Source organism: Notamacropus eugenii, chromosome 5 (assembly GCF_028372415.1).
Source record: "Notamacropus eugenii isolate mMacEug1 chromosome 5, mMacEug1.pri_v2, whole genome shotgun sequence".
Lineage (NCBI taxonomy): Eukaryota > Metazoa > Chordata > Mammalia > Diprotodontia > Macropodidae > Notamacropus > Notamacropus eugenii.
The window spans coordinates 340,273,418-340,288,452 of NC_092876.1; the positions used below are offsets into that span (position 1 = coordinate 340,273,418).

The 15,035-nt window shown below is 40.7% G+C and overlaps 1 protein-coding gene across 8 annotated transcripts in view; it reads left to right on the plus strand.

Annotated features, from left to right (window-relative positions):
* Nucleotides 1–15,035, plus strand: part of MYLK (myosin light chain kinase) — a 454,770-nt gene that overhangs the window by 364,442 nt on the left and 75,293 nt on the right. For all 8 annotated transcript variants that reach the window (XM_072613766.1, XM_072613765.1, XM_072613763.1 and 5 more), the window contains 2 exons: nucleotides 11,122–11,172; nucleotides 13,771–13,898. In XM_072613766.1, coding sequence (XP_072469867.1) covers nucleotides 11,122–11,172; nucleotides 13,771–13,898 — 179 coding nt within the window. The remainder of the gene's footprint in view (nucleotides 1–11,121; nucleotides 11,173–13,770; nucleotides 13,899–15,035) is intronic.

Sequence of the window (15,035 nt, forward strand, 5' to 3'; positions counted from 1 at the left end):
TATACTTGTACTCTTTTTTAATCATTATGTACATTGTAAAATTTACACAAAATAGAAATAAAAATAAAAGAGATAAAGGTGAAATAATGTTTGATCCTAGAATGACTAGGGAGTCGCTGGAATTTGTGGAATAAGAGACTGACATCTTCAGACCAATACTTTGGAAAATCACTTTGGCAGCTACATGGAGGATGAATTAGAGGGGGGAGAGAATTGAAATACAGAGACAAATCAAAAGACCACTGCAGTATTCCAGGAGATAGGCCATTAGAGCCTAGCTAGAACAGAGATGGGAGAGATTGCAGAGAGAGGAGTGACAAAATTTGGCAACTGATTGGATATCAGGACTCCTGGGATGATGGTGCCCTTGACAGTGAAGGAGATGTTCAGAAGAACGGGTATGCTGAGGACAGTATAATTCATTCTGTCCCACTCCAAATGAAAAAGGGAGAGCTTCTAATTCACTGGTAACTGACCTGGGGCACAGAGCCCACTCTCCCTCTGATGGGCAATAGACACAGACACAAGATAATCTGGGGGCAGGTCTGGGTATACTGCCGGGAAGGGGGTAGAATTTTCCAGTGTCACCCGCATAGTTCCTGTTATAGGTGCCCAGGCAATAGTTAGGTTATAACTGCCCTGAGGGACCAACCCCTGACTCAAAAGGGGGAAAGTTGGGATTCTATAATGCTGTCACAGTGTTCTGTGCCCTGTCTGTGATTTAACTTTGGCTGTCCTTTCATAGATTTGGGTCTCCTGGACATCATAACTTATTCAGTTCATTTCAACAACTGATTATTAAGCCTCCTCTGTGTGTCTTGAGGAAAGTGATAAAGACCTTTAAGACAGTGCCCCTGCTCCCATTGACCTAACCGTTAAGTAGAAAATTGGGGTTTCAGGTATTTGAATCTCACCATCATAAGGTATCTCTTTCAGTAACTCCCGTTAATTTGAAGGGTCCCAAGGGTATGTAAAAAACTTCCTTGAAGGAAGGGTTTTTTATAGCAATTTTCCATCATTCATTCAGCAAATAATTGAGCCTCCTGCCTTGAGGGGCCTTTGTTCTTGCACTTATTATATATATGATAGATAGATATACAGATAGATAGATAGATAGATAGATAGATAGATAGATAGATAGATAGATAGATAGATAGATAGATAGATGGATGGATGGACGGACGGATGGACGGATGATAGATATACAGACAGATATACAGATAGATATGTAGACAGAAAGATAGATGGATAACAGATGATAGATATATAGATAGATAATAGATTATAGATAGATAAATAAATAGACAGACAATAGATACACAGATAGATAATAGATGATAGATATACAGATGGACAAATAGATAGACAGACAGATAGATGATAGATGGATAGATAGATAGATAGATAGATGATAGATAGATATAATGGGATATATTCTCACATCTCCCACTTATGCATCCTTCAAGGCTCACCTCCATGAAGTCATTTCTGATCATCCCAGGGGCAAGCAATTTTCTTACTTCTCAGAAACACTTTTGTGCACTCATCACGTGTGCACTCATGTTACAATTCTTTGTGGACATGTCTTTCCAGCCTTATTAGATTGAAAGCTACCTGAAAGAAGAGAACATGCCTTATTTTTTATATCCCTCCTTATACCAGCTAGTGCTTTGCTGCATAACAACAACAAACATTTTGCCAAGTGCTTTCCGTACAGTATCTCCTTCGATGCTCAGAACAACCCTATGAGGTAGGTACTCTCATTATCCCTATTTTCACAAGTGAGGAAACAGAGGCTGATACAAGTCAAGTGACTTGGCCACAGTTCGATAGTGCGTAACTGTCCAAGGCAGGATATTCCATAGATAATGATGTGATTTTTATACTTTTAAAGAATTGTTTCTTTCAACTCTTTTTTCTCTTTTGCAATTGAAAAATGAAAACTTGGCTTAGGTATGTTCATTTTAGAGGGAGAAAGACACAGAAAAGCCCTGTCAGCAGGGGGCCGGCATCTAGAGGGACCTAGGCAGCTACGGTCACTGTGCAATGCCCCTGAACCATTCTGCTACAGCTTCTACGAGATAGGGTCTCCGCCATCATCTGCCAAACCCTACCTAGACCTGGCTTCTTTGCTTCATGAGTCTTTGGCAGAGACCGATGCTACTTTTCTTAGGGTTGGGGAAGATTGCTGTCTATTTTTAGCCAAATACCTAAAAAGGGAAATGTCCCCCAGATAGGCAGAAGCATTTCAAGTTCCTTATACCCACAGCTCTAACACTAGCTACTCAAAGGTTGCCTTCCCTCTGTTTTCCCAGATGCCATGTGGGGGTCTTCCAGCTCAGCACACTTATAAATACCCCCTCCCTATTGTTTACCCTGATCTTATCTCTCTCTGAGTTAAATCTGCTGACATATGGGTGCTGAGATTGGAGTGTGTCCTTGCTGCTTCATGTTGTGCCAGCACCCAGAGCCCTCCCTTTCTTCACCAAACAGAGCGTACCCTCCCAAACTCAGAAAAATGTTTGCTAGGCTTGAGCTTAAGGACAGAGTCCCAGAGAGGTAAGGGAGGAATAGAGAGAAGATGGTGAGATTCAGGAGATTTAGGACTGGGAACTCCTCCAGATCTGATACAGACTCATGTTTTGGGGGAGGATATTGAAAGAGAAAGCCTCCAAGAGCCATTCCAACTCTTTGAACTTGGACTTCATTTCCCAAGGCTGAGTTTTCCAGTTCAGTTTAATTCACCCAATATTTAGTAAATGCTCTTCATGGGCTAGGCACTGTGCTAAACTCTAATGGACAGAAAGATGAAGAAGATATAGTCTTGCCAAGGACTTAATATTTCAACAGGGAAGACAAGATATAGGACCACAGATTTAGACCAAGGAGGGACCCCAGAAGCCATCAGGTATAACCCCTACATTTTACAGATGAGGAACTGAGACCGACAAAGATCAAATGTCTTGCCCAAGGTCACAAAGGTGACAGAGCAAGGATTTGAATCCAATTTCTTGACCCCAAAGATGTGTTCTTTCCATTATTTTATGTCTGTATTTCTGTCTTTTTCTCTGTCTTTGTTTTTCTCTCTGTTATGAGAGAGATAATCAAAGCTCTAATTTACAGAACAATTTATACAGCTATTTGATGTGAATGGAGTGCTAGGCATGGTGGCAGAAAGACCCAAGTTCAAAATCTGCCTTGGACATGGATTAGCTGTGTGACACTGCACAAACCTCAGTCTTCTCATCTATAAAATGGGGATAATAATCATAGCACACATGATTGTTTTGAGGCTCATATGAGATTACATTTATGAAGTTTTTTGCAAACCTTAAAGTGGTATATAAATATATCTGTATATTGACACGTCACGTATCAGCACATAAATATAAACCTTAAGGTGATATATAAATACTAGCTATTATTACTCAAATACAAAGTATTTTCCCAAAAATAACTTGACTTCCCAGGATTGCTATAAGGATAAAAATGAGACAGTATTTGTAAAAAGAATTCGCAAAGTTGAAAATATTATATAAATGCTGACTTTTTTTATGACAGCCTGAAGGTGAAGAATGATTCTTACCTTTTGGGGAGCATCTATTCAAGTAGGACGAGAAAAGGTGTCTATAAAACCAAATAGTCATATAAATACAGCATAACTAAGAGCCAGCTGATGGAGCTGGGGATTCACTGACTCGGCTGGCAGGCTGGAGAATGATTGACATTAAGGAAGACATTATATAGTGATCTTGAAGCCCTATTTATAAGACAAGGCATAGGTGAGGTGTTTCCTGCTGCTTTTTTCAAAACTTTGGTTTTTTTCTTTGCAACAGAATTGTGATTTTATCAGTATTGGGAAAAACAGGAATTCTCCATGCAGATCAGCAACTGCCCTCTACTGATAGTCTTAGATAGTTGTCTAGAGCAGTTAGATCACAGATGCTTCACCCACAGTCACACAACCAGTTTAAGAGACAGTATGGGATAGAGACAGTATGGGACAGATGGAGTCATGAAGACCTGGTTTCAACTAACCATGTGACCCTGGGCAAGTCATCTTTTTGCCTCAGTTTCATCATCTGTAAAATAAAGAGGCTAGACTTGATAACCTGCAGGACCCTTTCCAGCTCAATTATATGTATGTGTTAGAGGCTGGACAATAGGCGAAGCCTTCCAAACACAGACCAGGGATGTGTCTCCTATTCTCCAATTTTCTTTGCCATCACTTCTCAGTCTGGACCATTATGGCCCATGGCTGATTCTTGTGCCATACTGTTTCTTCTTGGATGTTTGCTTTTCCTCTGAGATTGTTTCAAGCCTAGCTTATGGCTAATATAGTGAGGTTGGGGTTACTGGGGAGAAGTAAATATGATGATGAGAGAAAAGAGTCAGAACAGTAAGGGAAAAGCAGGTTTATACATCAGAGAGTCATGAGCCCTTGGAGAATAGGCAACACCAGACTGCCAGGATCTCCATGTCATTTGGAGGCAAGATTGGAAAGATTGAGCTCAAGACACATAAAGGGGAGAATGAAACCAAACATAAAGGATTGACAGGAAACAATATGAGATACTGAATAATTGATTAAGGGAGACTAAGGAGAAAAGTCCTTGAAGTCACAAAAAGCCTCGGTAAATCTGGAGGTAGGTTAACTTGTAAAAGTTTATCTTGCAAATCAGTCAGTCAACAAGCATTTATTAAATGCTTACAGTGCGCCAGGCACTGTGCTACTTTGGCTTAGTAGACAGAAAGCCTGCCTCAGAACCAAGAAGACGTCTGCTCAAGTCCTCTGATACATCCTGACTGTATGACCCTGGGCAAGTCTCATGCCCCAAGCAAGTCCCTGAGACTAGAAATCACAGAGCAGGTGCCCATCTGTATTCCTAGCAGGGTCACCTCAAAGGGGATTCTTCTTAGTGATGAAATCACAAATTTTTTTTTAAAAGCAATATCTAAATTTTAAGTTGTCTACAAGAATTCAATAGAGAAAAAAGTATCTGTGAAAATAACAGAAACTCCACAAAACTGTGGGTGATGCAAACAGTTCTATTTTACAACAAAACATAGAAACGTCAACACTAGTTCATAAGCTGCCAGCAGGCCTTGTTTACATGCACTCACACCTACAGGAGATGGACTTGTGTGGAAGGAGACCTGAAGTAATGTGCCTTGGGCCATTGATGTTGTTGAGTGGTTTCTGTCATGACCGACTCCATGACCTCATTTGGGGTTTTCTTGGCAAAGATACTGGCATGTTTGCCATTTCCTTCTCCATGTCATTTTACAGATGAGGAAACTGGGCTAAGTGACTTGCCCAGGATCAGACAGCTACTAAGTGTGTGAGGCTGGATTTGAATGTAGGTGTGCTGGACTCTACACCCTGCCCCACCTCCCTGCCCTTTGGGATCCATACTGCCCAGCTTCATTGGGACTCGTGCTGATGCTCCAGGCTTCAGTGGCTTTTGTTTGCTCCTTTGCTCACGTCCTCCCCACAGCAGATGCTCCCTAGTGTCTAGCAGAGTGCTGTGCACATATTATATGCTTAGTAAATGTTTGTTGATCTGACTTGACACACTTTAATGGATGACTTCACTGCCTAATTTAGTATGACAGCCAGGTCATTTCCCTCTTTTCATTCTCCACATTCAACTTATCCTTTCGTCTAATCTCTCTCTCTATCTCTCTCTGTCTCTCAGTCTCTTTCTATCTGTCTCTCTCTCCTTTTCTCTCTCCACACACATAATCACATCCATATATATATATATATGTATATATATAATATTATTATATATAATATAATGATTAGGAAAGTCTCTGTCTCTCTCCTACTTTTTTTGTCTCTCTGTCTCTGTCTCTCTCCCTCATCTTCCTTCTCTCCCCTCCCTCTTGCCCTCTCTTTCTTTTTCTCTCTCTTTCCTTCCCTCTCCCTTTCTGCCTCTCTTTCTCCCTATCCCACTCTCTCTTCTCCCTCCCCCCTTTTTCTCCCTCTTCCCTCTACCTTTTCTCTCTTTTCATCTTTCTCCCCCTCTCTTTTCTCCCTCTTCCTCTCTCTCCCTCCCTTTCCCCTTCTCTCTCTTTGCCTCTCTGTCTCTCTCTCCTTCTCCTCTTCTCTTTCCTCACCCCTCCACCTAGCTTCCCCCTCCCTGAACATATCTGATCAGCTTTAGCCTTATTGAAGTTCAGAGCTCCCATACTCAAACAGTCCACTAGCCTCAGCATCCCTAGTAGCAGGAATTACATGCATGTGCTACAATACCCCACCCTTTTCCCTAATCTCAAAATAAAAAGTTGTCTCTTCTTTAAGGTCTTTGAGGTCAGACACGATTCCTTTATCTTTGTTTTCCTAAGGGTTAGCATGGAGCCTGGTCCATAAGTCACTTCACAAAGGCTTGCTGATTGATCGATTTAAGGCTAACCCCTCAATTGCTGTATCAGATTCCATCCAGATCCTACTTCCCCTCTTTCCATCATCTTCAGTTTCTCCATCCTCTCTTCAGTTAATCATGTTCATTTAATCATGATGGGGGGTGGGAGGGTCCCTTCTGCCTAACCCTGCTTTCCCCGCATTGTCATTTTATTTCCATCCTTTGACCACCAAACTTTCTTACTGAATAACTGATACTCAAGAACTTCTTTGTAATAAACATCACAGATGCAAAGAGTATTATATAAAGTGCCCACTTTGTGAAGAGCATGGTACCTTTCCTGGCTGCTTAGTTATTCCCTTCTGATCTTTCCTTTTACTGTCAGTATTCGAAGTCTGACACTTGCTTTGGACCACTCCAGCACCAGTCAGAGTGCCTTGCACATAGTAGGTGCATCCTGAATGATTGTAGACTGCTTGTTTTCCTCAAGGAGCCTCCTCCTCTCCATTTCAGGACCTTTTCTCAGTTCTCATTCTCCTTGAGACATTTGACAATTTAACCATTCCTTCCTTTATATACCTTCTTCTATCTTTCATGTTATCTTCTCCTAAAATGTAAGTTCTTTCAAGGCAAGGGTTTCCTTTTTCTTTTGGGGGAGGTGGGGGATGGAGTGCAATAATTGTTCAACCATTACTTAGCACAGTGCTTGACACATAGTAAGTGCTTTTAAAAGCCTCTTCATTCATTCTTGATTCTCTATCCATCTCTCCTGACTGTCATTTCTCTGTGCCTTTTAAAATCCCCATTTTTTCCTCTGACGTCCTAACTGTGGACACTTGCTCAAGCCTCAGTCCTTCTCCTTCTCTCTCCCTTGGAGAACTGATCCATCTCTGTGCTCCAGCTGTTGTCTTCTCTGTGTCTGATTCCAAAGTCTTTATCATCAAACCAGTCTCTTCATGGCATTCTAGGGCCATATTTCCAAATGCTTGCTGGATATTTCTGATGAAGTATCTCATATACTTTAAGCTCAACACATTCAAAACCAAAACTCATCATCTTTTCTCCTCAAACAAACCTCCCTTCCCAAATTTTGATCAGTGGCACTACCATTCTCCCAGGCACACAAAAAAGAAATCTTGTATTTTGGACTTCATCCCACACATCCAATCCATGACCATCTCCTATAAATTCTTTATTCCAAATGTCTGCCATATTTGTACCTTCCTTTCTGTTCTGTGGTTTGCTATCCATACCTTTCATCACATCAGAATTACTTCAGTCATCTCTTATACTTGACTTCTTTGCCTCTATTTTCTCCTCTCACCCTCCAGAGGTACCCCCACATACTCCTGCCAACTAAGCGTCCTTACATACACCACTTTTATCCTGTCACTCACTACTCAGAAATCTAATGGCTCCTGGATGTCCTCAGAATAAAATAAAAATTCCTTGGTACTTTATAAATCTAAAGACATGACAGTCTTATCAATATTATTGATAATATCAGTATTATCAATATTATTGTTAGCCCAGCTTTTAAGATTTTCCATAATCTTGCTACTTTCTCCTATCTCCTAAATTCATTATCTACAACTCTTCAGTACAAAACCTTGTTACTTCAATATCTTACCAAGGATTTTGCTTATTCCTGATTCCAGGTCTTTTTTCATGGTGTTTTCCCCATCTGTAGCACCATTCATATTTCTGTACCAATCCAAATCCCACCCATCCTTCAAGATCCAGCGCAAGTTTTATCTCTTCCAAATCCCCATTGACCTCTCTCTTCTCTCTTTACCTAAAGCCACTAGGTGGTCTCATGGCTGGAGTGCTGGACTTAGAATCAGGAAAAACTGAATTAAAATCTTGCCTCAGACACTTGTTTGTCCTTTGTTCTTGAAGAGAACCAGTGACATCAGGAGGGTGATGTCTTGACTTGCAAGTAAATTATATTTGAATGAGGGAGAGCTGTGCAAAGTCACCAACCTCACTCTCTCCTCTGCAGCCATCTGGGTCCAGTGGCAAGATATAGACCAGAACAACTGGAGATGACCCCATACACTGTAGGAGACCTTGGTGTTTTAAAGCTAAGGTCTTCCCAGGTCTCCATTTGCCTCAGTCACTAGCGGTTTGCTCCTGGTCAAATCACTTCAACAGTTTCCTCATATATAAAATTGAGTTAATAATAGAGGGTTTTTTTGAGAAATAAGTGAGAAAATATATGTAAAGTGCTTTATAAACCTTAAAGAGTTTTATGTGTTACCTATTATTATTCTATACACTTCTAGATATTTATCTAATTATATTTTGCCATGCATTGTTCCTGAATGAATTTCTCTATGTGTCATCTATCCCTCTAGACAATACTCTCCTGCTTTGGTCCAGAGATGTCAAACACCTGGCCCTATAACACTCCCAAGTGCCACCCAAATCAGATTAAAATGAAATTAGGAAATGTTTAACAAATAAATAAAAAGACAATAAAACAGAAAATTATTAAAATTTAAAACTAGGTCAATATACGGGCTACAGAGCTCCTTATGTATGATTAGTAGCATCCATTTCTTTTTTTAAAATACTATTTTATTTCCCCCCCAGTTACATGTAAAGACAATTTTTAACATTCAGTTTTAAAAATTTTTCAGTTCCAAATTTTCTCTTTCCCTCCTTCAATCTCTCCCCTCCCTGAGGAAGTAAGCAAATTGATTATAGGTTATACATGTTCAATCATGAAAAACATATTCCCATATTAGTCATGTTGTGAAAGAAGACACAGAACCAAAGAAAAAAAATACAGCAGGTGAAAAATGATACGTTTTGATCTGCATCAGACTCCATCAGTTCTCTCTCTGGAGGTGGAGATCTTTTTTATCATGAGTCCTTTGGAATTGTCTTGGATCATTGTATTGCTGAGAAGAGCTAAGTCCCCCTTTCTATTCGAGTTTGACATCATTGCTCTACTTAACTCTCTAAAACTATCCGTTAAAGAGAAGGAGGCAATAGGGTTGATTGGGAAAGGGAGTTTGGCACCAATTTGGTAAAGGAAGTTTTCTCACCTGGAAGTTCCTTATATCAATGAAATACAGGTTCAGGCCCTATCCCTATCTCCCTATATCCCTCCCTGCCTAACAGTTAACTAGTATAGTGGGACTTTAGGTGAGACTGGAAAGAAGCCCTAGAATCTAGAAGGAGATGAGAAGGGACAGTGTTCCAGGCTTGGGGAACATACAGCCAGTAAAAATTATTGAGTTGGGAGATGAAGTGTTGTATTCAAGGAATAGGAAGGAGGTTAATTTCACTGGATTGAAGATTATATGGTGGGGACTAAAGTATAAGAAGACTGGAAAGATCAGAAGGGGCCAGGTTCTGAATAGCTTTAAATTCCAAACAAAGGATTTTGTATATTATCCTAGAGATACTAGGGACCTACTGGAGTTTATTGACTGGAGAAGGACAGATTCAGATCTGCACTTTAGGAAGATCAATTTGGCAACTCAGTGGAGGATGAAGTGGAGTGAGACTTGTGGTGGGGACACCAACCAGCAGGCTATTGCAGCACAGTAAGCATGAACTGATAAGGGCCTGCACCGTGGTGGTGTCAGAAGAGAAAAAGGAACATATACAAGATAGAACAAAAGTAGAAATAAGGGGAGTTGGCAACTGATTGGACATGGGAGGGTGAGAGAGAATGAGGAGTCAAATTATACTGCTAGTAGGTGCTCAATATGTAAATGACTCTATGCTTAGCTGGTTGATTGGTTGACTGATTGATTGGTTAATTTAGGTGAGCTGTGGCAGAAAGAGTCCAGCCTGGAATTATATACTTAGGAAAAAAGGGAGAGAAGGAGGGAAATAAGCTTTTATTAAGTGCCAACTATGTGCCAGGCTCTGTGTTTACCATTAATATTTGCCCAGTGATTTATAAATTTATAATTGTTTCATAGGATCGAAGATTTACCACTGAAAGGCAACATTAGTGGTCATCTTGTCTTCTTCCTTCCTTTTGTACATTAGAAACTAAGGACCAAGAGAAGTGAAGTGACTTGGTCAAAATCATACAGAAAGTAAATGCTAGAGTGATGACTAAAACTCCTGTTCTCTGATTTCAAATCCAACTTGCCTGCCATTGTACCATATTTCCTTCCTAAAATATGGCTCATGGGCACCATTAGGCTTCAAATTCAAGACTTCCTGTTTACTAGATCAGTACTTCTTTCATATCACAGTCGTGTTTTGTTTTGTTTTGGTTTTTTTCGTCAGACATCCCTTTTCTTTGCAAGCTATCTAGACAGAGGTCTCTGAACCGAAAATGAAAGCATCTGGCTAAGGTTCTCAGTCCAAGACAAAAGCTAAGATCCTTGAGCCCATGCAGAAGGCAAATTGGATTTCCTAATGTTGTTTTGATTTTCCAATCCTTTGAGGGGTTAGGAGGAGAAGGGAAGATGGTTGGTAAGTTTACAATTGTGTCTTTAAATAGGGTATAGATATCTCTTCTTAGTGACCAATGTACCTTCTTTATCCCAAGATCTCAGGCTCCAGAGACTCCTGCCTCTGTTCCTTGAGTTATGATATTTGATAGGGAGATTGTACCATCTGGGGCAGGATGAAGAGGATATTTGATGTGAAGCTGGATGGGGTGGTCAAGACAGTGAAGATCCAGTGGGTTATTAATGTGTAATAAGTAGGTAAGAAGATGTAGCAATTTTCTTGGGACATCAAGAAATGTCATAAGTAATTGATCTTCTCTGTATTTCAGGTGATGCAACAGTGAAAAAGAAACCTGCTCCCAAGACTCCCCCGAAGGCAGGTAATTAATTGCTGTGACAAGGGGTCACCTGTTGGGATTCGGTATTTTTCCCTTGGCCTGTTGCCATACTGGTCCTCTGGGGTTCTATGGCTCAGGATCACTGTCTTTATCCCTCATCTCTCATATCCTCTGCTCCTTGCTCATTCTTTCTTCTGAGCCCCAGCCTAGTTCTTCCCCTCTTCCCTTCTTACTTTTCTCATTCATCCTCACCTCAGAACAAATGAGTTCCCAACTCTTGTCATTTCTGCCTTCACCACCTCTCTTCTCTTGGTGCCAGTCCTTATCACTTCTCTCCCAGGCTATTACATTGGCCACTTGATAGTTTTCTGTGGCTCTCCATTCCATCCTCCACTTCCAGCCAAAATGTTCTTCCTATACTGCAAGATATGATTATGATACTTCCCTCCCCAACAAACTCCAGTGGCTCCCTGGAATGCATTCCCTCCTCACCTCTGCTTCTTAGAATCTCTTGTTTCCTTCAAAACTTTGCTTAATGTGAAACTTTTTCTGATCTCCACAGCTGCCGTTGTTATTATAGCCGAGTTATTTTGGTCGTGTGCTACTCTTTGTGACCCCATGTGGGGTTTTCTTGGCAAATATACTAGAGTGGTTTGCTGTTTCCTCCTCCAATTCATTTCACAGATGAGGAAACTGAGGCACACAGAGATAAGTGACTTACCCAGAGGCACACAGCTAGTAAATGTCTGAGACCAGATTTGAACTCAGATCTTCCTGTCTCCAGGCTTGGTGCTCTATCCACTGTACCACCTAGCTGCCCCTCAACTGTTAGTACTTCCCCCTCCCCCAAATTACCTTGCATTTACTTCCTGTTCATAGTGTATATATTTACATACATATGTGTTATCTCCTCCAACAGAATCCAAGCTCTTTCAGGACAGGGTTTGTTATTTACATCCTTGTATCTCCTGGGCTTAGTGCAGTGTCTAGCCCAAAGTGGGTGCTTAATTAATTCTTGATGACAGATTAGTTCATCAACATTGTGAGCACACACTATACCCAGAACACTGTACAGTACTGCAGGTTGCCTTCCTCTTTCCCAAAGCCTTACTTAAAATTTAACCATATTAAGAGGTTCATAGCTTCTGGAAATAAAGAGGTGATAAAAAAAAAAAAAGGTTGTTCTATAGCCTTCATCATACCTCACTGGGAATATTGTGTTCAATTTTGGGAACCCCAATTTAGAACATAGATAATCTGGGGAGCGTCTAGGGTTGTAAAACCAGGAAGTTAAGTCCTTCAGTCTTTGTCATATGAAGATAGGTAGAAGAAACCAGGGGATGTTTAGCCTGGAAAAGAGAAGATTGAGGGGAACCATGATTGCTGTCTTTAAGAATTTGAAGAACTAGACTATAAAGGAGAGATTAGACTCATTCTGTTTGACCCCAGAGGGCAGAAACCCAGAGAATGGATGGAAGCCACAAGGAGGCAAATTTATATCGGATCTTAGAAAAAAAATTCCTACCATTTATAGCTATCCCAGAGTGGAAGGGGCTGTCATTGGTGATGGAGTCTTCTTAGAGGTCTTCAAGCAAAGGTTGGGTGACTTCCTGTTGGTCATGTTTCAATGGGGATTCCTTTCCTGTAAGGGTTGCTTGCTGACCATTGTGATTTTCTGCGAAAACCTTCCCTTACTGTGCAACTATCACCATACTCCACTGACCATGAAATGCTCATACACAAATGCAATATATTCATTTTGCAAAGTCTGTCTTCTTTTTATGTGGAATTGGTTTTGTTTTATATGGAAGTGCTCCCTGCAAGCAGACCATAGTCCCAGAAAACAAGCAACAGAAACATGGATTTTGGCCATTTCATTTCCTCCCTTTGACTTTACCTATCTCTGTATATGATCTCCCTGACTCACTAAAATATACATCCTGGACAGGAGGGACTTTTTCATTTTTGTCTTTGTATGACTAGAATCGTGCCTGGAACATTTTCTTTTTGGTCAGGACTTGTGATTTCATTGGTTTAAAAAGATGATGCAAAACAGCAACTTTTCCTCAACTTGCAATTTTACAGACCGTAAGTCAGGGCATTGAGAGTATAAATGACTTGACCATAACTGCATAGCTAGTATATATGTCAGAGGCAGGGAACTCCATCCACTTCAGGAGGCTTCCTTTTGCCATGCACATAATGGGTGTTTAATCAATTTGTGTTGAACTTAATTGTATTTCATTTCAATAACGTAAATGGACACTACCATTCAACGTGAATACCAAGGGGATGCTGTGTTACGAGTGTGACTCCAGCTGAGTGGGGTTTATCAGGAAAGGTTTTCTAAGGCTCATGTTATAGCTTTCAAACTAAGCCCCAGTTTCTAGTTCTCTCCCTGAAAGTGTGAGAATGGAGAAGGAGGAGGCAGACTAACACAGTCTATGACCAAATGTCTATGGCCATGCCCACCATGTCCAATGCAGCTCAGTGCACCATATATCAGAGAGCCAATTTCTGGTGGGGAGAGGTTCACCTCTTCTTCAGAGAGATGTGTTCTCTCTGTCTCTGTCTATCTGCCTACCTGGCTTTTTCTTGATGTCTTTATTTCTCTGACTCCCTTTCTCTCTTTCCCTCTAGCTCTTCCACCCCAGATCATCCAGTTCCCTGAGGATAAGAAGGTTCGAGCTGGAGAGTCCGTGGAGTTGTTCTGTAAAGTTGCAGGCACCCAGCCCATCACTTGCACCTGGATGAAGTTTCGAAAGCAGGTAATCTGCCTTGGTGGGGAATTTGAGGGGTCAGGACCTGACCAAGAAGTGGGCATAGATGTGTGTAATATGTGTGTTGGGGGGGAATCATTTAATGGGGTCCCAAAGGAGGTATAGGAACCCTTTTCCTACTGAGAGATCTTTACAAATTAGAGGTCACCATATGTTTAAGGTATATGTGTGTTTGTCGTTCGTTGCCGAGGAAGATCATGACATCAGAGAAATAGTGACATGACTTGCACTTGACTTTTGTTCTGAGTGAGGGAGGGCTGATGTTTTAGGTAACTTTCATGGGGAACCACAGAGCCATGGGTACCCAAAGGAGGCATTGACTTTTCCTTCTCAGAGGTATTTCCAAATGAGAGTAATCCCCTCTGCCAATCTATTTTTGATCTTATCCAGAGTCTAGGTGAATTAAATGGCCAACAACAACCACAAATGTCTGTTAATCACCTACTGTATACAGAGCACCATATCCGATGTTGAAGAAAATACAAAACTTAGAGAGGAATTGGCCCCTGACTTCACTGAGTTCATAATCTAGTAGGGGAGTAAGACAATTACAGATAAAGATATTGTACAATGTTACATATATTAGAATTAGGAGACTTGAGTTGTCATTCCTTCTTTTACCCCAGATTTATAGTGTAAAAACATTTATTGTGTAAACAGTGTAAAAAACTTCCTTTCTTCAAGCATCAGAGACTCCATCTGTATAGAAGGAAAAATTATCCTTGCTCCTGCCCCACACTTGTTTTATATGACTGATGTGAGGAAACAATAAAGTTAGATAATACATCTCTGTAGCAATGTGATGGTGTGGGGCCATTTTAAGATGCTCTAGACAAACTGGATTTCTGGGGTCTCCAACAAACCTGATGACAAAGGCCTATTCCAGCAGAATGCTATTGGCTTGGGTTTTAGCTTGTAGCATGGCAGAAGATAGGCATTCACCCAGTTTGGCTGTGTGGGAAGGTGTCTCCTATTCCTCCAACACAAATTTTAATACATGTTTTAAACTGTGTATATGTGAGTACTCTTAAATATACAAAAACCCAACACATAAATTTATATATTTACTAATAACCAGGCAGGGGCAGAGTTAAAAGTATTTCCTAAGACACCACATTACCTTTT